The sequence below is a fragment of the Pteropus vampyrus genome, unplaced genomic scaffold, assembly GCF_000151845.1.
Source record: "Pteropus vampyrus isolate Shadow unplaced genomic scaffold, Pvam_2.0 Scaffold104, whole genome shotgun sequence".
In the NCBI taxonomy this organism is placed as follows: domain Eukaryota; kingdom Metazoa; phylum Chordata; class Mammalia; order Chiroptera; family Pteropodidae; genus Pteropus; species Pteropus vampyrus.
Window position 1 is genome coordinate 5,398,640 of NW_011888885.1, and position 22,805 is coordinate 5,421,444.

General features: G+C 52.8%; 2 protein-coding genes across 5 annotated transcripts in view; both read right to left on the reverse strand.

Annotated features, from left to right (window-relative positions):
* Window positions 1-734: 734 nt before the first annotated feature.
* Window positions 735-15,396, reverse strand: PDK2 (pyruvate dehydrogenase kinase 2). Its single transcript, XM_011365079.2, has 11 exons — window positions 15,111-15,396; window positions 13,158-13,299; window positions 5,918-5,989; window positions 5,362-5,546; window positions 5,012-5,101; window positions 4,739-4,816; window positions 3,676-3,752; window positions 3,487-3,585; window positions 3,198-3,305; window positions 2,425-2,538; window positions 735-1,848 (listed from the first exon to the last, which is right to left on the reverse strand). Exons 1-11 carry the CDS (start codon window positions 15,226-15,228, stop codon window positions 1,708-1,710), a joined length of 1,224 nt encoding a protein of 407 aa, XP_011363381.1. The 5' UTR covers window positions 15,229-15,396; the 3' UTR covers window positions 735-1,707.
* Window positions 15,397-19,393: 3,997 nt separating this feature from the next.
* ITGA3 (integrin subunit alpha 3) overlaps window positions 19,394-22,805 on the reverse strand; it is a 28,905-nt gene continuing 25,493 nt past the window's right edge. For 2 of the 4 annotated variants that reach the window (XM_023533568.1, XM_023533569.1), the window contains 2 exons: window positions 21,995-22,120; window positions 19,401-20,731 (listed from right to left, as the gene is read on the reverse strand). In XM_023533568.1, the coding sequence (XP_023389336.1) occupies window positions 20,576-20,731; window positions 21,995-22,120 (282 nt within the window). In that variant the 3' untranslated portion in view covers window positions 19,401-20,575. Of the gene's footprint in view, window positions 20,732-21,481; window positions 21,624-21,994; window positions 22,121-22,805 lie in introns of all 4 variants that reach the window. The other 2 variants (XM_011365080.2, XM_011365083.2) reach the window with 2 other exon arrangements.

The window sequence follows — 22,805 nt, forward strand, 5'->3', positions numbered from 1 at the left end:
CACAGATGGCATCTGTCCTAGAGAGGGAACATTCAGGTACGGTGCTGGCCAGCAGCTGGGCCAGATTCTAGAGTACTGGCCAGAGTAACCGATGGAGCCAAGAGGCCTCTGATTAGAAGCCCTCCTCCACATCTTCCTATCTGCCCAGAGCGGTGGACAGGACCCAGTGCATGCCACCTCCCCTCGTTCCTGCCCAAGGCCTGTGGCTCGAAGGCCACTTCTGTCCCTGGGACCCATCCCTTTCCTTCTCTCTGCTATCTGTGCTAGGAGAGGGGCTTCAGAGGGAAACTGAGACATGGGGGCACCGGCACCATCTGGGCCCGGTGGAGGGGCCAGCGGGGAGACTGGAAGGCACCCAGATCCCTGAAACTATCAGGAGCTATATGGGTGCCAACCTGCATGTGAAGGGGGATAGCAGTACTCAATTTATTTCAATAAACACTTATGATGTGCCAGTGACCTTTCTATCTGTCACAGTGGGAGATTGGCCTGGGTCAGGGGCTGTGTTGTGCCCTGAGGGTGGTGGAGGGACATGTCTATCACTGGGTGCCACGCCGTCAGGTGTTCTGAATGGATGGCTATGCCTGCTGTTGTGCTCATGGTACACAGACGCATGCACTGAGCTGGGCTGAGTGTCCCGAACACGTCATATGCTAGTCACAGGGACTGCAATCTGCCTACGTTTGTTTGTGCAGTGTGGATCTCCCTCCCCACAGGAAAGCAGCCAGGCTGAATTCTCATTGGATCTCCTCTTTACTGTAGATGTCACTGTCACCATCACAGCCACTGGGAGGAGCACACGACTTTAACCCCCTGTGTGCTAAGGGGAAGGGTGGGGGCATTCAGGGCTATAAAACTAGCTATATACACAGAGCATTCTAGGGAGAAAGCCACCCCGAGCACGCGTGTGTCCGTGCACAATGGGAACTGGGGTCTGGAGCTCAGGCAGGCGGTGTAGGTGTAAGGCAGGTGGGTGGGTGTATGCACATTAGGACATGCGGGGAAGGGCTTGGGAGGTGGCCGAAACACTGCTGGGGCCACCTGCAGGGCTTCGAGCAGCCTAACTGGGTGCTGACCTCAGGGTCCTCCCTGGTAACTCTGCTTTAAGAGTGAGCTTTAGGGGTGAGCTCCGGGTAAGAACTCCTTCCCTCCCAACCTTGACCTGAAGCTCAGAGTGGAGGGAGGGGCTGCAAGACCAGGTCCCAGACCAGGGATCCAAATGTGCAACCCCTTTCCCTACCCACCACCCAGATCTGGGGGACACCTGGTCACATTCTAACACTGACACAAGACCAGGGCTGGGGTGCCTGTGTGGGCTAAGGGAATAAGGCAAGCAAGAGTGTCCACTTGGAAGGCCAGGCTGTGGAGGGCAGTGAGGGGGACCCAGGACCCCTGGCAGAAAAGTGGCAGCTCTGGTCTCAGAGAGGACTGCCACGGAAATGTATCTTTGGGGCACTTCAGCACGGTAGAGACATCCCCCAATCCTCAGAGATCGCCCACAGAGATTGGACACTGGGGAGACCACCTAAGGGTCGCCGTGGAGACAGAGATTGGCACTTAGGGGCCACCACAGACTAGTCACCGCAGTGGTTTCCACAGACACAAGCTGGTCATCAGGGAGAGCCTCCTCCCACCTGGGGGCGGTGATGAGGAGGGTCACCGTGGTGGCCGGCCCCAGAGACAGCAGTCCGTCCTCTTGGGTGGCCCCTAGCTGACACGGTACGTGGACGTGTTCTTGGGCTCCGTACTGGGCACGCACCAGTCGCCAGCCTCCTGGATGGTCTGGTAGTGGCGCCAGGCTGACTTGTTGTAGACGGGCAGGCGCTCCACCGAGTCCGTGGACAAGGCCTGGAGAGTATAAGGCTCAGCCTCTCCCACTGCCCTGCGTCTTGCCTCCTCCTCAGCAGACCACCCTGGCCCCAGGGTGCACTCTGGGGGTCACTGACTATGGCCCACATGTCAGTCTAGCCAGGTGCCGGACACTGAAACAACCAACCCCAGCCCAGAAAGACTCTCAAAAGGGCCGCTCCTTCTGTGTCTTGCTCCCACCTACTCAAGGAGCCTGCTCACTCAAAAGGCCATGGAAGGAGAGCAAGGAGACTGGGCTCTGTGACCTTGAACAAGGTCAGCAACTCTGGGCCTCCATTTCCCCCAAGCTAAATGGCAAATTCTCTATGATCCCCCCTTCCTTCTAGTATAACAAGTCAAGGGGCCCCAGAACAGAGGTCTTCGTCATGGACCATGCACTTCCTCAAATTGCCTGCCAAGTGGGGAGCATCTGGGGGTCAGGGAACTGTATCTTTGTTCTGATTTTCAGTCTGGGATCGGGAAAGGATTGGAGGGATGGAAAAGAAACCTAACAAGCCGACCTGCCTGACCTGTCAGCAAACTCCCCGGCAGGGCACTGCAGGCAGAGGCCCTCACCTTGAGATAAATGACAGCGTCGGTCCCAAAGCCTTCCATGGAGAAGAGATGCAGGTCCCCCTGGAAGTACTTGGCATAGAGGCGGGAAATGGGGAGACCGTACCCGAAGCCGGCCTGCAAGTGGACAGGAAGGAAATGTATTGAGGAGGCTGGTGCCGCAGCAGCAGATGTGCTGAGTGAGCAGTGCTGGGCCGGGATCAGGCAGGAGTACTCCCAGAACTGAGGTGGGAAGGGGTATGAGAAAGAGAAGGCTCTGAGGCAAAATGGGGGCTGTGGGATGAAGACGATCAGCCTAAGGGAAGGAGGGAGGCTGAGGAGGCACCGTCGGGGCAGAGAGAGTTAGCAGGGAAGGGAGAGAAGCTGGGCCCTGAGAGCCAAGGGGTCTGGGCAGGTCATAGGACTCCTCTAAATCTTAGTTTCCCAAACTCAGTGCTGCCTGCTCTGCCGGGAATGGATAGAGAGGTGCTGATGAGTTGAACAACACCAAAAGACAAGTAGTAACTTTGTGGGGAGATAGAGGAGAGAGGGAGAACTGTGGGAAAGTGGTGGACAGACACCTCCAGATAGGGAGGTGCAGGCCGGAGAGAGATGGGAGGAGCAGGGAGGTCCAGCCTCCAGAGAGGTGACTGACATCACACGCAGCCACACGAGAATGGAGAGACCATGGGAGATAAGGAAGCGAGAGACAGAGTGACAATTTGATAACCAGAGATGAAGAGACAGATGGGAATCTTTTAGAAGGCAGGAAAGGAGCTGGAATAAAGCTGTCTCACCAATGGAGTCCCCCCAGTGCCAAGCTGGGGGGTGGGTGCTGTGGAGTACATGTAGCTGAAGAGTCGCTCGATCTTCCTCAACGGGACACCCCCACCTTGGTCACTCATCTGGGGGAGATGGGACATGTCAGAGGCTCTCCAGACCTGTTTTTCACCCACCCCCACCCCTTGACACCCTTGACCCTCTCCTGGTCTTCCTCATCCCCAGGGTCTTCCTGAACCCATCTCCTGGCAGGAGGGAAATCCCCACCCCATTTCCCTCTGGCTCCCAAAGTCAAGGGTCACATACTTTGATGGACAGATCTTCCTTGCCCAAGGCCACCATGATCTTGATAGGTGGGAGAATGAGGCTGGATTCATGGCTTTCCACGGTTGCTCGCATGGCATTCTGTGGAGGGAAAGAGGTAAGAGATGAGTGAGAGAAGCCTAGCCCTGACCACCCCACCCCCTACAAAGGACCATCCCCCAGCCTCCTTACCTTGAAGAGTTCAAAAAGTATGTGGTAGAGGTGGGAGGGGACATAAACCATGTGAATTGGCTGTTTAGAGTTGGATGCTGCCGGGAAAGTCAAGACCAACGATAAGGAAATTATCAAGAGGTCACCATTCAGCATTCATTTACTCAGCATCTAGCACCCAGCACTCAACTTCTGTCCAGTGTCCATCAATCTGCTCGTCCATTCACCAAGCATGCATCCATCCATCTATCCATTCATTTAGTGTCCATTCAGTCACCTATCTATCCATATAGTATCCCTCTATTAGACAATGTCTGTCCGTCCGTCCATCCATCCATCCATCCATCCATCCAACATCCATTAATTCCTCTATCTACCCATTCGGTGTCCATTCAGCCATCCAATTGTCCTTCAATATATGCATCTGTTCAAACATCTATCCTTCCCATCTATCTATTTATTCACAGAGTACAGATCCATCCTTCCATTCATCCACTGGTTATGGATCCAACTAGTCATCATTCACCCATTCAAATAGCATCGATCTATCCAATATCCAGCCTACCAGCACCCACCTGGATACCAGAATCCCCTGGAGAGCTTTTGCACCTAGAGGGAGATGGGAGGGTTGCTGCCCAGGTGATTCTGAAACCAGCACCCTGCTTCCTAAGAATCACTCTAGCCTGGAGAGCTTCTTGGTATTAGGGACTAAATGTCTTTTCCTGGTGTCTGGCACAGAGCTTTTGTAAGTAGCAGGAGCTCAATAAATATATAATGGATCAATGAATAAAAAAATCTTAGACTCTGTTCTGGGCAGTATAAAGATGAATAAAATTCAGTCAAGGACCTTGCTTATTGTTTTTACTGCTTAATAAATATTTATCAAATAAATAATATTAATAATAATACAATAACAGCCCTGTTTTTCCCTTATCCAGATAATAGTTAATTTCCTGACTCCCCAACTCACCTTGCTCTCCCATGTCCCCAGCCTTTAGAGAGACAGACAGACAGACAGACAGACAGACACACACACACACACACACACACACACACACACACACACAGAGCCTTGCTCACTCACCACTGATCTCCTGGATCTCCAGGTCAGGTGAGGCCATGTAATACTTGTCACACAGGAGCTTGGCCATGTCATAGGCATCTGGGAGAACAGAGGAATGGGGTGGCCCACCCAGCGGGAAGTCTTCTTGGCAATGACACTGGGCATCACCGACATTAAACCCATGAGGACATGGCCCCCACCCACTGGGGAATGGGTCACCCTCTGGCCAGGTAAGCTTGGAGGGGGTCACTGGGCTCCTTGGTAGACCAGGCTCACAGAGCGGGGACAGCTTACCTTTCACCACCTCAGAGACGCTGCAGTTGGGGTCAATGCTGCCAATGTGTTTGGGGTGGGCTGGGTTGGTGCTACCATCAAAGATCAGGGCTGCAGCAGGAAGGAGGGTGCTGCTGGCGGGGCCGCAGAGCCTGCCCTGCTCTGCCTCTTCCCCAGGGTTCTCCCCTCTCCACCTCTATTTCTGCTGCCCCTTCCCCATCCTCCTGCCCTCTCTCCTCTAACCCGGACCACTCCAGTGAGAGTTGTGAATACCACATTGGACACTTTTTAAAGAGGTGACATAATTTTGCATTCTGTAAACAGTTAAAACAATGAATTTCATGTCGACATTGACCGCCTGCCCGGCTCACTGTGCTGGTTGATGAGCATGCGGATAGAGATGCGGCTGAGATAGAATCGGTCCAGGAAGTACTGGATGTTCTGGTTGGACACGGGGTCATCGCCATAAGCATCTTTGTACTCGAGCACGCCCTGTGCCATGGTGGGCACCACATCATTATGGCGGTTCCGGATGGTGACCAGGGCCTCAGTGAACCTGCAGGGTACAGCTGATGTTGGGCCCCACCCAGGCCCAACTCCGGGGATACCTTCAGATTTTTTCCTCCACTTCTGACCTCTGTACAGTGTCTTCACCCACTTGACCCTTCCCAACCCAAAGATGGACACACAGCAAAGCCCACCCTGACTCCCCTTGACAGCCTGGATGCTCCATAGGGGCAGGGCATGGATTCCTTATCAGACTCAGGGCACATTGAGGGCAGGGGCTGTCTCCCCACTCAGACTGGATATCCCTGAGGGCAGGGGTCATTTCTTCCATCCTGCTAGCACTTCTGCCCTTGGGTCTGTGACCACAGATGTCACTGACCTATACCTGTTCTCCCTCCTCCAACCAGGGCCCGCACTTACTGGCTCAGGGTCTGACGGTCCTCAGGGTCCTTGTCCAGGAACTCCATGATGTCCAGGAGACTCTGGACATACCTGTGCACAAGGGGTTGGGGCGGGGGGACATCACCTCAGCTCTAGCCCAGGCCCCCTTCCCACCTGACTCAGCTGCCCTCACTCTGGTTCTGCCCCTCCTGTGGGCACCACACAGAGCTGTGCTGGCTGACAAGCTACATCACAAATTCTCACTTCATGTCATCTGTATGAGCTTCTGACAACACAGGGAATTATGCAAGACAACCTCTAATGTGTTGGTCCCCCTTAGAGCATCTTTGCTTTGGAATCTTAGAATAGGAGTCTTAGAAGGGCCTTGGAGACCACACCACCGATGAGGTTTCAAGGACGAGGAGACTGAGACCCAGATGGGACAGGGGAGACTTGACTAAGAGAAGTCACTCTACCTCCCTGAGTCCTGTCATGGAAACAGATCCTAGTATCTGTTGCATGCCATGGGCACAGCTGGCAGAGTGGCCAGCCCAGGGCTCCCACAGAGTGATGACAGCCTCACACCCCCAACCAGGGCTGGATGGGTATGGCCCAGGCAGCAGGAGCTGTGCAATCCACCTAGGGAATGGATTAAATGGTGGATGGGCAGGACCCAGGGTGGGGTGAGCAGACTCAGCTTTGATAAGCCCAAGAGCTCACTCTACTCTGAAGGGCCCAGCAGGAATGAGCAGCTCTTTGCTGCCCCTCCATCTATAGGCCTGGGCGGGAGGCTAGTTTCCCCAGGACCTAGAAAAGAGCTGGGTAACCAAAGGGAGAGTTGGGAAACCCTGAACTCAGGGACAGCAGGGGGCTAGCTTTTGCAAGGGAGTCAGGCCTACCTGTGGCGGCAGCTGGTACCAACTTGGAGCCACTGTCCCCTGGCCCCCTGAGCCAAAATACCCACTGTTTCCCTGCCAACATGCCCAGCTCACAGCTTGTTCTCCTGGGGAAGGCAGGAGAGCTGACAGTAACACTTCCAGCCAGCAGGAAGGAGGGCCTACTGAGAACCCTGAGTGGGAGGTGGCGTGGGGGGCGGCAGGGGGCGTTGGGGCCTAACAGTCTCTCTAGAAAAGGCCCTTTCCTCTCTTGCTTAAGAGAGGAGAGAAGAGGGTGAGAGAGCTAGCTCTGGAGCTAGCTCTGCTGGGTCCCAGTCCTGGCTTTTCCACCTTGAGCTGTGTAGTCCTAGGTAAGTCATGGAACCTCTTTGGGCCTGACTTTCCTCATCAGGAAAAAGGAGGGTTTTATATCTACTGCTATCACTGCTTTTTGGTGAGGATTAAATGTGATAATTAGCACAGTACTTAGCACATAGCGAGCACTCTCTAAATGTTTGCTCTTGTTATGAATAGTGGTTCAAACATTGTCAACAGCTGAGTGCATCCTCTGACTCCCCAGGCAGCACATGATACCCTCCTCCAAGTTGTACTGAATATAGGCTCTGAATCACACCATGTTTTAATCTGTCATGCTCCGGACAGCCACCAATGGCAAGAATAGAGCTTTTCCAGCCCTGGTGTGCCCTGGTGTGCCCTGCCTGCTCGCCCCACCCAGGGCTCAGTACAGCATCCAAGAGGAGGCAGTATAGTCACTGATGGAAGAGCCCAGTGAACAGAAAAGATCAGCTTCCCGCCCTCAGCACCTCCTCACCATCCCTGCAGCCCCAGCAGACAATCAGAGCGGCAGGCCTGAAGCCTTACCTCATCTTCCTGGAGAATAACAACAGCCAATACTTACACAGTGGCCGTTAGTGCCCACCTGTGCTCAGAGTCTCACAGGGTCTCTCATCTCTCTGCAGCCTTTATAAGCATGCAGTACAGTAAGTCCTCACTTAACACTGTCATAGGTACTGTAATTTTAAGAAAAAACGACTATGACACAACCAATTTTACCATGGGCTGATTGATATAAATAAGAATGAAGTTCTTATAGCATCTCATCAGCATTATAATGAAATGACATTGAATAAAACAAGGTTTTTCAGGACCTACAATATTTCCCCCTTTTTGCAGACAAGGAAACCAGCTCGAGGAGGGCAAATGATATGCCCCAGGCCACACACAGTAAGCCGCCATGCTGAAATTCAAACCCAGGTCTGTCTGATGCCAACTCTACACCACATGGCCAACTGCTCACCATCTACACTGGTCTTAATGGTGATGCTCTGATGTCGATGGTGGTGGCAGCCAGAATTTATTGGGCATAGGCCTTGTGCCAGGGCTCTGCTCCATGCCCGCCTGCTCCCTTTCTTTAACCTCCATCATTACTCTGTGAGGTGGGTGCTAGCCTCATTTTACGGATGAGGAAGTTAACCTGCAGCGCAGAGATTCTCTCTTGCAGGCCCATGTGATTCCAATCCCTTGTTCCCTTATCATGCCCAAGATAAAGCTTCATGCTCACATGATTCTTGGAGGGGGAAGGAACTGGGGGAGAGGACCTGCAAGTGCGCAATGCTGGGGACAGGTAGAGATAGGAAGGGTTGTTGACCAGCTGGAAAATGGAGAACCTGGAACCCTTCCCAAGACCCAGGGGGCAGGCAGAGAGGGAGGTGGTTGGAGCCAGGAGGTCCTGACCAGCTTAGTGGTGCTTGGCCAGGAGTGAGGGGAGTCGGAGTCCCAGTGCCCAGGAATAGGGTGAGTGCTTTAGCTGCTAGCATCAGCACTCCATAGCTGCCTAATGAACCATAGAGGGCAGAAACGGGGACTAGTCACATGGCCAGTGAAGTACAGCAAAGGGCACCAGGATGGATTGGCAATGGGCAGTGCCTGCCAGCCCAGGTATGGGGAGAGCTGCCAGCCTCAGGCCTCGATCTCCAAAACTGTGAAGCAGTATTTAGAATCCTTGCCTGCCTCCCTCACAGGGCCATTCCTGCAGGGGAGCGGTCCTGGGTGTTCTCTTGGAAGGAAGAGCAGAAGATGAGAAGGATTTCCCCCAGGGGACCCCAGCCCTGGCCTGAAGCCCCCCAGGGGCCTAGCACACCAAATCTCACCCTTGGGCCAGATCTTCGTCCTAAAGGGAGAGACACTGGGGCTGGAGCCATGCTGGCTCCTGGGCTGCATACCCCTCTGAGGGTCGGAGAAAGAACTGGGCTTTGACATGGGAGGCCTGCAGGCAGTGGTGCAAGGACTGATGCATCACTTCTAGATTCACTTGCCCTCAGCAGGTAGAGTGGGGGCCCAACATAGTGCCTAGGGAAGGCTTGGGCCTGCCAACCTCAGCAGTAAATAAAGCCACGCAAGATTCGCTTGATGAGATCTGGAGCCTCCTACCCCTTCAAGGTAATGTGGAAGTCCCAACCCTTTCTTCTGGTTCTTTGTAGCCAGTCCAGTGCCCTGGATTTGGGAGACAGGAGAGGTGAAATTTGGGAGAGGAGAGGGAAGAAGCATGTGCGTGTGTGTGTTGGGGAGGTAAGGGAGAGAGTGTGTGTGTGTATAGGAGCAATGTTGGAATGAGTAAGCAGTGCTGGGGCGGGGAACACAGGCTTGTGTGGGAGCAGGAAGGAGCGCTAAGTGAGTGAGGGAGTGTGTGTAAGTCTGTGTGCCTGTGGGCATGCACCATGCACCAGTGTCCACAGCTGCTAGGCACAAGAAGAGTGAACAGGATGATGGCTGTATGAGGAAGGGAGAGGTGACAGACATGTCTCGCATTTGGAAGCAGAGGGGTGGCAAGTGTGGGCACTGAGCCAGGCTAGCTTGGGTCCCATTGCTGGCTGTGCCCAAAAGAGTCCACTGAACAGTTCAGGTCCCTGTCTATAAAATGGGATTCAGAGCAGTTGCCACTCAGAGGAGATGATGCAGGTCAGTAGTCTCTACTCTGATTATATGAACAGTGGCTGAGAGAGTCAATGGGAGGATTTGGCTAAAGCCCCAGCACCATGCCTGGCAGAGCAGGTCTGGGTGCCAGGAGCCTGCATGGTGATGGTGGTGGAGTCCTCCATAGGCAGAGTCTGGGGTCCACACACCTTGCTAACATGCCAGGGAGGTTCCTGTGAAGGTGCTCCATATGGCCTCCCACCCCACTCCCTGCAACCCCTGCAAAGACTCTATTAGTGACAGGAGTGGCTGTCGTTGGATTCTACTCTGCAACTCTCCCTTCACCCTCCATTTTTGGGAAGCACATCTCTACCAACTCCACATCTCCCTCAGGCTGTCTTCCTCTCCTGAAAGGAATCAAGGTTGCCCCTTCTGTGCTCCAGCAACACTAGCTGTCAAAAAAGATTCTATAATGTGAATCCGACTTTCCCACTGACTTGCGATGTGAAATCTCTGACTCCAGGTCACTGCCCCAGAACACAGCACCCTGCCTTTCCCTTCAAGAATGCAGCTTCCAAATCACACAGCCTGGGTTGGCATCCCAGCTCTACCACTGACTACCTGAGTGATCTCAGACAAGATTCTCAGTCTCTCCAAATATGTTTCCTCGTCTATAAAATGGGGATAATAGCAAGGCCCACTTCCTAAGGTTGTTGCGAAGGTTAAATAGTTAATATGTGGACACATTCAGAACAGTTCCTGATGCATAGCAGGCCCTCCAGATATGTTTGCTTTTGTCATCATCATCATTATCATTACCACACTGTCTAAGGGAACCTCTGCCATAATCACATCATCTTTGGCCTGGAGGTGCTGCAGCCTAGAAGTCCGGGACATCGCTTGTGTTTATAATGCTCCCCACACTTTCACATCTAGCAGTGGCATTGGACCCTTAGAAACAGCTTGGATCTCCATTTTCCAGATAAGGAAGCCAAGGCTCAGAGAGGCCCCATGGTTTGACAAGGAGTAAGTGTCTGCCAAAGTCAAGCATGCTGATGCCACACCAAAGGCCTTCCACCACGTTCCAGTCACTTCCAAAACAGGGTTCCACGACATCAAGTCTATCTAGTTGAAATAATCAGGTTTATTTGGAATCAGGAATTCTCCACTCGCTTACAGTGATCCCTGCCGAGTGCCTCTCCCGGGCTGAGTGCAAACTCCATTAGCCGTCACCACACATGAATGATTGCCACCACCACTGCTGCTACTATCATTTGCACAGGGCTTCTCCGCTTTCTAAAGAGGAGGTTTTGTTCCTTATTCATCAGACTCTGAGACTACTGGCCCTCTTGCCAGGCTCCCTGGTAGGCTGTCTCCCTCCTCTCCCATACTCTGCCCACTTCCACTGCCTCCACCATCCAAACCCGCAGGAGGTTCTCCTGCAGAAGTAGGTCTGCACTCTCTCAAGGCAGCCACCTTGGCCCTGTCAGGAAGTCCTTCCTTCCCTCAGACCTCAGTCCCTCTTGCTGCAGCCAATGCCCATTCCGGAAATAATCTCAGCAGGCTGTCTCTTCAGTGTGTCGGACACTTCAGCAAGCCTTCCGCCTGCTCTCCTCTAAGTTGATCATCCATTGGGAAGTGTTCTCTCTTGCCTAACGTCTTCTGCTGTTGGTTGACATTACTGAGAGAAGAATAAGTCAGGCCAAGCCTCGATAAGTGTTACTCATTTTCAGGAAGAGACTCCAAGGGGGCCCAGGGGCATCACGGGCAGTTCAGCAGCTCCCTGCCCCACCTTCCCCACCCTCCCCACCCTCCTCACAATCCCCTGGCTCTCCCAGGAACACAGTGTCCAGGGAAGGGCCTGAGAAGCCATGTCCTGGAGTCGAGGACCAGCTGGAGAGGCAGCCAAGTCAATCAGCCAGACAGAGCTGGAGGAGGGGTAAAAAGAACAGATGGCACCTTCTGTCTCATCCCCATGACTTCCAAACCGCCCCATAGCGGGAAATGCCAGTGAGCTCAGAAGTCTTGGACTAGGGATTAGCAAGGGGTGACCTGGTTGGGTTACACGAAAGTCATCTCTGTCCCCCCATCTCACCTTTAGCTTTCACTAACAGCACTCGGATGCCCTAGTCAGTGGTTTCCTGCCTCCATATCTTTACGTAAGTAGGTGCTTTGGCCTTCCCTTCTTTCTAGGTCTAGGCTCACCTAGGTACCATGTAAGGCCCAGTAACACATTACCATTTCATGCGTCCATTTCAACTTCCCCACAACTTTCTGACTCCACTAACATTCACTGTACACTCACTATGTGCCTAGCCTTGTACAAAACACTTTCCTTCCCAAATCTCATTTAATAAGAACAAGTCATGCATACGCAGGTCCATGCATAGAAAAAAATGCTAGAAGGGCACTAACAAAACCTTACAAAGCCTTAACAGTGTTTGGTTATGGGGTGGAGGGTAGTGGTTGGCATTCTTTTCTACCTAATTTTCTGTTTTTCAAATTTTCTAGGTCTAGGCATCAAAGTGAACACATTACACTTCTGCAATGAGGAAAAAAGACCCTAATCCATGTTACTTTTAAGTAATTTTTTATTCTTAATTTAAATAAAACTAACTCTTCAGCAGCTCACTGCTCCTACCACTGTCTACGTAGCATTTAGTTTGCCCTCTTTTATCCTTCCCCTGAGATCAAGGGTTCCCCTGGCATGACATTGAACTGAAAGTCAGTCTGGTGCTCCTGAACCCAAAAGGAAACCACAGGCAGACCACACCCCCGACAGCCAGAACTAGCAAAAGATTTCTGCACAGGTGCCACTAAGGACCAACCACGATTAGCTACTTACACGCCCAGTTACAGAGCAAACTTGTTTATTCTTCATGTGACTGGTGTGAGCTAATGTCATCCAATTACTGAACCCTGGACAGAGTTCGTGAGTGAGTTTTACTGAGGATTTCCCTCGCTACTGCTGCTCTGTGCAATAAGCTTTTGGTCTTTGCCCTCCAAAGCTCTTTGGGGGTAGGTCCTGTGTTTATGAGTGTTTTCCAACATCCAAACAGTCTGACTTGTAGTTCATATTATATGATTTGAAGATTTGCTTCTTTCTGTTTGTTTCCCACAAAGTTACCCCAAGTATATATTGCCCCACAAGTGCTGGGTTTTCATGACCAGGGCAGAGGGGCAAATGCTGACATCAGCCTGATTTGGGGTTTTGGCTGTGAAAATGATTTTCTAGGTGGATCTAGGATTTCCAGAGAAAGGAGTGTGGTAGGCATAGGGCTGTCCCACAGATACAAGGCTAAGGGTTTGACCTTGTCCCTGTTCTGGCCTAGCATTCTGCTTGACCTTGGGCAACTCCTCACCCTCCCTGTGCCTGCCCTCTGTGCCTGTTCCCGCCTGGAGACTCCATCTCTGAGCCCAGGGCATCTGGCGATGGGGTGGAGGTGTGGGGATCTAGCCGGGGGTCTCACCAACTCTGTACCAGCTGCACCGAGGGTGTGCTCAGCACCCTGTCAGGAAGCAGGTTGATTTCTTTCATGATGTTGGCCAGGCGCACAGGCAGCTCCTGCCTGAGGAAGGTGAATGAGGTTTTCTCACAGGCATTGCTGGACCCTGGTAGGAAAGAGGGAGACATGAGCCCATAGAGCTGCAAACCATTGGAACCAGAGGACATCTCAGGGGTCAAGTTGATTAAATCCTCCACTTCCTGAGGGTTCAGAGGAGAAGTAACTGGGGGCACAGAGTAAGCAGTTCCCCTAATGCCCTGCAGTGCTCCACCCTCCCCACCACGCTGCCTAACCCTTTGGGGGGTTGCATCCTCTCCTCATCCCCATCTGAACCTGCTCTCCTTCAATCACAGGGTGCAGGGCCAATCCGGGGCCCACTTGGAGTTGCCTCTGGCCTAAATTACCTCACTTCTTCTCTCTTTCTCTCCTATCAGACACTCACTTTGGGGGAGCTGATCTAGGTGGGCAGAACAGCCTGGGGAAACCATCCTTTCCCAGGATTGGGCCCTGGCTGAAGGGAGCTCTGCCTAGACCACTGTGGCTGAAGACTCCCCGTGCCATCTCTGGCTCATCTTCACCCAGGTTGGTCTTGATGACCACCATAGAGCTACCCCTGCATTAATACCCACCCAACTGTGAGGCAGTCAGGGCCAATGGATGGTAACCCAAATACCTTGGTCCTTGGCCTGGCTTCAGAAAGAGGGGGTGGAGGATTAAATGAGGCCACAAGCTACAGTCAGGAGACCTAGGTTCTAGTCCAGCTTCTCCTTCCAACTCTGTCACCCAGGAGGTGTCACCGTCTTTCTTAAAGTCCCAGTTTCCCCCACAGTACTGTAAGTGGACCACACTCTACCGTGAGCCCCTCCCAGCTGTGACATTTCTGTAATTGGGGTCCAGTCTGGACTGGACAGTTGCTCCAGGTTGGGAGCGGGCATAGGTGGCTTCCCCACACGGGGGGAAGCTCAAACAAGGCAGGGTGCAGGCGGTGAAGTCCAGGGGAACAGGTGCTCCTTGTCCTGGCTGCCCCCTCTCTGCCCCCTCCCACCAGTGACGCAGATGTAACCTGAGCCAGGCAGGTCAACTCTTAAGAGACCTGGGCACCCCCACCCCCAACTGGCACCATGGAAATACCACGTGGACAGACAAGTCCCACACAATGTCTGTTTCAGTCACCACATTGGCACAGCCTTGCTCTTGCTCCAGAGCTCTCCGCAGAACGCTGTGGAAGGTGATCCTGGCCTAGGAACCCAGGGGCTGCCAAGGGTGGGTACAAGTTGCCTGACTCCACCTCATGGTGCCCTGGGCTCCTGCCTAGCTGGGGACAGGCACCCAGACCCAAGGGGATTTGATCTTCAAGTGTCCTTGCCCACTGGGCCAGCTGGGGGCCAGCTCCTTCATTGGGTGGAATTATCCTGGTCAGGGTCTCTCTCCTTTGGGCATCTTCTGAAAGAGCCCCTTCCACAAATGACCCCTGGATGCCCAGCCCAGGTCTCCTTCCATATGACCGTACCTCCAAACGCTGCCTTGTTACTCTCACCAGCATCCTCACCCCCACCCCCATTTCCTCTCTGTCTCCCAGTCTTATCATCAGGACCCTTTATGCCTGAATGCTCTCCAAGGCCCCTCACAAAGCCCAAGAAGACACCTAGGATCCCTCCTTCTTAGGGTCCCCACCCCCCACTTCCCATTAATAGTCCAGTCAAGAGTCTCTTCAGCCAGGGTACCCATAGCCTTTTCAGGCCCGGCTGTCGCTGCCTCCCTGTTAACCCTTTCTTTCCTGTACGCCTTCAAGCAACCCTTCCCTATCACTCAGGGCCTCTCTTCTCTGCGCTTATCGTTCCTGGACGGGACCCCTGCGGTCGCTCCACTCAGCCCCCGCGGGTCCCGGCGCCCAGACGCCCTCTGCCCACTACGTACCGAAGTCCAGAAACTGCTTCATGGACAACGGGGACGGAGAGAACTTGCTGAAGTGCTCGATGTACTTGGGTGCCCCTGCCAGGGACGCATTCTTCAGCAGCGCGCGGACCCAGCGCATGGCGGCGGCACCGCGGTTGGGATTCGGACCGGGGTCCAGGCACCGGTGGCTCTGGCGCTCGGCTCGGCCCAGCCCTGCCAGGCGTCGCGGTTCGGCCTCCTCCTCCCCTCCGCGGCCCTGGCGGTCCTCCAAGCCCGGCCAATCAACTGGAGGCGGCGCCCCGACGCCGCCAATGGCCACTCACAAACAACTCTGCAGCAGCCAATAGCCTCCAGCCTCGGCACGTGGCTTTCCCCGGGCCCGCCCCTTTAACCCGTGTTGGCTCAGAGCCGCGAGTTGTTTTCTCTCGGCGGTGAAGAGATCCCTCCCTGCCCCGCACACTCGGCTGGGTTCCCCTCCGAGCCCAACGCGGATTAACCCCTCCCTTCCAGAGACTTGCTATTCCTCCTCCTTTTCCACTTTCCTCGCTCCCTTCCCGAATCACCTTCACTTGCTTACCCTGAAATTGTCTGGGTAGCTTACAACGAATCCCTGTCCTCCCAGAGGAGCCCGTGTCACTTGTCTTGATCCCGACCTGCTCTCCCTCAGGGGGTTCCCAGTCCGGATGGCAGTGACTGAATGCTCGCAAACTTCAGGATCAGGATGCAAATCTCCATAATCCCTCATCTAGGTGCGCAGACCACCCACTTCCACAGGCATCCAAGTAGTTCAGGAAAAGGCTTTTCCAATTTAAAAACACCCAACGTCGAAACCCAGATTTAACGACCAGCAGTGGTGGAGACAGCCCCTACAATCAGTGCTACGAGTGCAGTTTTCAAAATAAGTTTATTTTATTATTTTCTAGCTCATTTGATCCGAGAAAGCAATCTTCTCCGCCCTGGGCTTCCTGGAAAAAGTCCTGGAAGGTGATTTGTGCTGGGAGCCGGGAAGCCCACTCTTCTCCAGCAGCCCCGGCTCTCTGGTAGGAATGTAGCACGCCCTCTTGCGGTCTGACGTGGTATGTCCTGTCGCCCGACTCGCCCCTTTGATGTTTGTGCTCTTCACTGTTCTGTCCTTGGCCTGAACTTGCCAAGTGCCTAATATATACTAGGCTTTGTGCCAGGAACAGGGAAACACAGACAGAATTAAGATATGGTCTTTCCCCCTCGCTTGTTTTATTTCTCAATTTGGGAGATCACTTCATAAATAAATAATTAAATAGGTAGAACAGATTGTGATTATAGCCAACACGGAGCTATATGCAAGGGATCACAATGGGAGAAACTCTCAGCTGAATGAATAATAACCTACAGGCCAGGCACTGTTTGCATGCATTTTCTTATTTAATTCTTCAGATAACTCTATTGTGCTATAATTATACCCATTTTATAGATAAGGAAACGGAGGCCCAGGGATCATTCTCAACTACAAATCTGAACTTGTTACTTGCCTTGCTCACAGTCTTTCAGTGGCTCCCCACTTCTTACTAGAGCCTTTCGAGTTCTCAAGTGATCTGCTTTGGCTTAACTCTTCAGCCTCATCTCTCCATGTTCCTCTGCTCAACTTCCAGCCATACTTCTCATCTACTTTGAGCCAGCCTCCAATCTCCAAGTTGCTGCAAATGCTGTCTCTTCTGCCTGGATCATTCTTTTTTCTCACCTTTACCTTCCCGTTCTTCAGATCACTGACGCTGCTGGGTTGAGTTATGGGCCTCCTCCAAGTGTTCCTTGACCTCCTGATCTTAGTACCATTTTAACTCTCACCACACAGAATGGTAATCATCGGCTGACTCATCTGTCTGCCCCACTAGACTTTAAGCTCCTTGAACATAGGGTTATGTCTGTCTTATTCACTACTCTCTCTCCAGCACCAGGGACAGCACCTAACACACAGAAGTGTAAACAGGGTGAAAAAAGAAGTTGGGGTCACCAGGGAGACATGCCACAAAGGTATCAGGGAGGACCACCAGATATCCATCTAGCTAGCAATTAAGTAATTGATGATGTTGGTGAGTGCAGCCTTTAAGTTGCCTGGAAGAGGCTGGGATACTATATGTAAAAAGCCTAGCCCTGTACCTGGCACATAGTGAATAATCAATAAATGGCAGCTATTACTATTATTGTCAAAATTAAAGTAACAAGGAAAAGGCCATAACTTCTGAGGCTAGGTGTAGAAGAAAAGAGATTTCCCATAATCTTACCCTTAGAGCTGGACTTCCATAATGTAGGTTCTGTGTTTGAATTACAATTCTTTCTGCAGAGATTGCTGCAGGGTGATGTTGGCAGTGGCATGGTTTGGTGGATCAGTCAACTAGGTTAGGTGATGCTGAGGTAACAAAATCCCCAAATCCTCAAACTTCTTACTACATGTACAACACAGATTGGTGGGGGCCTCTCCGGGACTTAGACTGACAGGAGCTTCATCTCAACATAGGCTTCCACAGCAGCAGAGGCAAGGAAAACAGAACTGAGAGAATCATCCGGTAATTTACTGTCTCAGCCCAAAAGTGATCTACTTCCCTCCTGATCACAACTCATTGGCTAGAAACAACCAAAAAGGCCCAGGAAGTGCAGTCCTGCTACTGCCTAGAAGGGAAGCATCACCTTATGGGTCATTTTAGTGATATAAGAGCCAAGACTCTCTTCTGGAACAGCTGGGAGGTGCTGTGGCTCCAAGGAGCTCAATAAGCTTGGGTTATAGATTCCTTTCGTAGAAAGTAGACATTGTTGCATCTCTGCCATTATTTCTTTCATAAAAGCTGTAGCTGTACCAGTCATGAAAATGATGACTTAGTCTCACCAGTGTGTGTGTGTGTGTGTGTTTGTGTGTGTGTGTGTGTGAGAGAGAGAGAGAGAGAGAGAGAGAGAGAGAGAGAGAGAGAGAGAGAGATATGGACAGACAGTGCTCTCATCCAAGCGGCAGCTCACAGGAGACTGGGGACTGTCTATAAAGCTGGCCAGAAGGATGTGTTGATCCCAACTTTTTCTTAGCAGGAAGTGGCTGCAAAGGACTAGACCAAGCTTAATCGAGCTTACTCAACCTGAGCAGGACTTTGATAATCCACATTTGATAACCCACATGACCGAGTGAATAACACAGATTCTGGAAAGCAAACTAAGGTCTTTGATGACTGGTTCTGAGAGCTCTGGGTAGGGGCTGAGGTTTTTCTAGAGGACATGGACATTCTACTGTCAGTCAACCTGGGAAAGGGTAAATTGCAGCATAGGAAGAGGGGGTTGCTGGGCCCAGGACTCTATGCGATGTGGGCTCTGGTGGAGGGAGTGGAGAGCAGGCAGCTGCCGCAGTGGGGCAGGCAGGCTGGGAAATACCCAGGTAGACATCAGGAGCAGCTCCTGGGAGAAGGGCCTGGGTCTGTGGGCTTCCAGAGGAGCTGAATTAGGGACTTGCCTCTAGGCTTCTCTGGGCAATAAAATCCAGCCTTCAGTGAAGTCTTGCCAAAGGTCACAGCCTTGGGAACAATTAATAGAAGGACCTGTGCCATAATTTAGGACAAAGAAGTCATGAGGAACGCAGCCTTGCTCCATTCCCTAGGCCTGTGTGGAGAGGATGACCTTAGCGTAGAGAAAGTGGAGGGCTTGATCCAATACTGTGAACTATGTCAGCTCAGTACCTAAGCACCCCTGGGGTAGCTTCCATGAGACTAAGGCTCCAGACTCTCCTGTCCAGAGGCTAGGGAATGGATACTATGACCTTTCGGTCCTTCCAGCCTTATGTCACTGCTTCACCTTCTGATCATCTACTCATCATGGTGCCTATGCGTGGTAGTGGGGAAATTGAGGCAGAAAAGCAGGTTCTTATCTGAATGCAGCCACTAGACAAGGGCTCTCGGCTCTCTACCTTTGAACGCAACCTCCCTCCACCGTTATCCAGGACAAAAGCTTCCTGCCCCTTCCAGACTCTGCAGATCATCACTTCTCACCTCCACCTTCCCCAGGGCCAGCTCACCAGCTACCAAGAAGCCACTTTGGTTTCCATCCAGTCTACTCAGGTCTTTCCCCTCACCTTATGTTCTACACCAGTTTCCTGTCTATGACCAGCCCTTAGACTAGGGCACCCCTGAGAGTGAGAGCAGGGGCAGGTATCTTCTCCACAGTCTTCACCCTCCCAAACTCTAAGACCCTTGCACCAGGCTATGTCCATCTAGGGGTCAGCTAGATATCAGCCATCAGATCGAATGGGTTTAGTAAGGGGCGGTGGGGGGCGGGGGGGCAGGTAGAAGCAGATGCAGTGTGTACAAACAGGGAGCTGTTTATTAGTTGATGTGAGAAGCCTATATACAAAGAAGGCACAAGGAGGGAGAGGGAGCTCCCCTACTACAGTACCGTGGAAGGGGGTAAGGGGAGCTGCCAACAGGCAGGGGGCAGGAGAGGGTTTTTGGAACCAGCTTTGACTTCTAGAATGGGCCTCAGGACTCAGCCCATGGGGGAGAAGGCAGAGCCGATAGGTGATGAAAGCCAAGGACAGCCAAGAACTCCACTTCTTGGCCCCTAACCCTTGGTCAGTGGGGGCAGAGTGGGGTCTGGCCAATGGGACAGGGACAGGGCTTCCTCCCTGTCCTACATTCAAGTGTCGCTCCCTCTGTGATCTTGTGGGAATTCTCCAGGCCCTTCAGAGGCCGGGATGGTAGTGATGGGTGAGAAGTGGTATTTCTTATGTATCCTTCCAACATCTCCTTGGCCCAGGGCCGGTCCCCTCCTCTGTTGAGGATTCCACTGTGCTCCCAGGGCAGTCCCCGCACAGCATGCCAGGATGTCTATCTTTGTTCCTTTAGGCCGCATTCCCTGCTAGTACATGCTGTGGCTGAGGAGAGAGGCTTCACAGAGATCCATGAAAGAAAGTCATCCTGGGGACCCTCATTTTAGTTCATTCTGCTCTGTGTCTGAGCATGCTGGGTCCTACAAACACCCCCTTAGACAACCTCAGGCAGACCTCACGCTCTCTGGCATGGGTGCCAGGAACTACAGCTTGAGGGCCTGGTGGGCTGTTCCCTGTCAGTAGTTTTAATCTCGAGAGCAGAGTCCATCCAGTGACTATGGCTCAAGATGGGTCCAGTGTGAACAAGAAAGGTGTCACCACATTGGGAGCCTTTTCCTCCTGGCTCTAGCAGAGGCTGGGACACACATGTCCATAAACCATCTGTGGTGCACAAGCACAGTGGGACCCACATGTATCCACATGTATCCAGGGCACAGGTCTGTGGTGTGCTTGGCATAGCAAGGTCCACGGTCCCAGCACTCCTGCGCGGAGAAGTCTGTGGCCAGATGACACATGTATGCGCTCGAAAAGGTGTATGTGCCTGAGCCTGCTGGCACCAGCCAAAGGCAGTGGCCCCTGTGGACTGTCAGGGCATAACTTATGATAAATAGAAGGGGACACTGGGGGCACGGGGGTGGGATCAGGGAGGATGTCAGTAGTATCGGTCCCGAGTGTGCCAGCTGGTCACCCAGTGCTTCTTCGTGGGCAGGGTCTCCCCTGGAGGTGGGTAGCGCTCCTCCTCCCGGATCCGCACCGCGTGGTACTTAGGCATGATCTGGTAATAGTGGGTCCGTTTAAAGAAGTCACACTGAAGTTGGAGGGAAAAGAGGACAGTTATCAGCAACTGGTTCTCGAGCCACTGGGAAGATGTACCCAGCCCTTTCCCCACCAACTTAGAGGTCCTCAAAGCCAGGACCCCTAATCCAACACAAGACATCTTCCTGTGCTGAGACAGGGAGGACAAGTTCCCCACCCCAAGCCCCAGAGGAAGAGGAAGAGGAAGAGGAGAGGAGAGGAAAAGGAGATGGGGGGCAAATGGAGGCAGAGGGGCAGCCACCAAGATTGCTAATGGGATGCTTGGAAGGGTGGTGGTCTACCATGACCATGATATGGGAAGGGTCGGTTTGTCACCTTGGAGGGGGCTCCCAGGAGGAAAAGTGCTAGTTCCCAGGAGGAAGGACTCTACTAATCTCCCCCTTCCCTGAAGGTGGGAAGAAGGTGTAGAAGCACTCTGGGAATTTGCCTTGTGAACTACAAGGTCTTGGTCTTAACCCTTTTCCAATCCCCAGACAGCAAAGGGGACAAGGGAAGGGTTTTAGGCTCCCTCTTGGGGCTCCTAATCCTTGAGGGGCTCAGTGGGGAGGGTGCTGAGAGCAGACACCCTGAGCTGTCCCTTGGTGTGGAGGGGAAGCAGAGAGAGTGGCCTGCTCTTTCTGGTGGTGCTGGGGACAGAGTGAGATGTGGAGAGGGCCCATAAAGGAAGAAGAGCAGATAGAACAGAGTCAGAGGCCCCTGCCAGCTGGGGGGCTTGGGGAAAAGAGCCTGGAGGCCGTGTTACCCGGGTGGGTTGGGGGCAGGGGCCGCCCCCTTCAGTAGTCTTCGGTCAGCCTCTCTGTTTCTGACGGCTGGCTCTTCATCTCCGCCTTCTGTCTCTTGGCTTCATACAGGGCGCGAGTGCGGGCTCGCTTGAAGAAGCCGCACTGCGAAGGGGAGGAGGTGGGGAGGGGCCATCAGGGGGAGTTTGGGAGTCCTTGCCAGCAGCACTCATGGACTGGGGTTTAGGGCTGGGGAGCCTGGAGGTCGAAGTCCTAGTCCCAGCTGCGTGGTGTGACCAGAAGCCAGAGTTACTGGGTTCCCTTGTGGCTTGAAGGTCCCCCCACTAACATAAGCAGGAGCATCTCAGTGGGTGAGGTGAGGATGGGCAGGAGACTGGAAGCTGGTAAGAGGAGGGAGGGCATGGGGAAGGGTGGGGGTGAGATGGAAGTGAGGAATGGGATAAAGGGAGGGTTGCCGAGGGTCTGCTGGCAGGAGGTCCCAGACAGGAGTCCAGGTGGCGGGCTGGGGTCCTAACCTTCCATAGCAGGAGGATGATGAGCCCCAGCAGCAGCAGCCCGGCACCTACAGCCACGAGCACCAACCACAGCTCGATCTCAGCTGGAAGCTCCTCCACCAGCTCAGAGTCAATGTCCACAGAGAACTGGAGGGGGTGAGAAGGGGTTCAGCTCTATGTCTGTCCCCTTAGGCCCCAAGTTCATCCTTTCTGTCCCACCTTGGTCTCGGACTCTGCTTCGACCTACTGCCAGTAGGGGGCACTCAGGGACTGGGAAAAGCCCCTGCCTGCCCACTGAGGGCAGCTGATTCATCTAACTCCTAGATGCAGACCTGGCTGCAAAGGAGCAGCGTCAGACCTGGGAGGCAACCTGGAGCTGGGTTTGTGACCCACATATCGGACTTGGGTACCAGGTCCTTCCCTGATTAGCTGGGTGACTCTGGACAAGTAATTTCACCTTTCCGAATCTCCATTCCATGCTCTCTGATAAGAGGATCATAAGGCATATAGCTAAGTGGAAAAAAGCATGGGTTCCGGAGCCAGACTACCTGAGTTCAAGTCCCAGCTGTGCTATTCACTAGTGTGTGACCTTGGGCAAGTCTTTTAACCTCTCTGTTCATCTGTAATATAGGGATTATGATAATAATATCTACCTCATAGGTTGTTGGGGAGGATTAAATATGTTTAATATGAGTAAACTGCTTTGAGCAATACCTGGTACACAGCAAGCACTCCATAAATATTTACAAAAAAATTTAAAAACACATAGCATATAGTACTATTCTTTTCCTTCTCCTACTATGGAGATATATATATATATTTTATACTATAA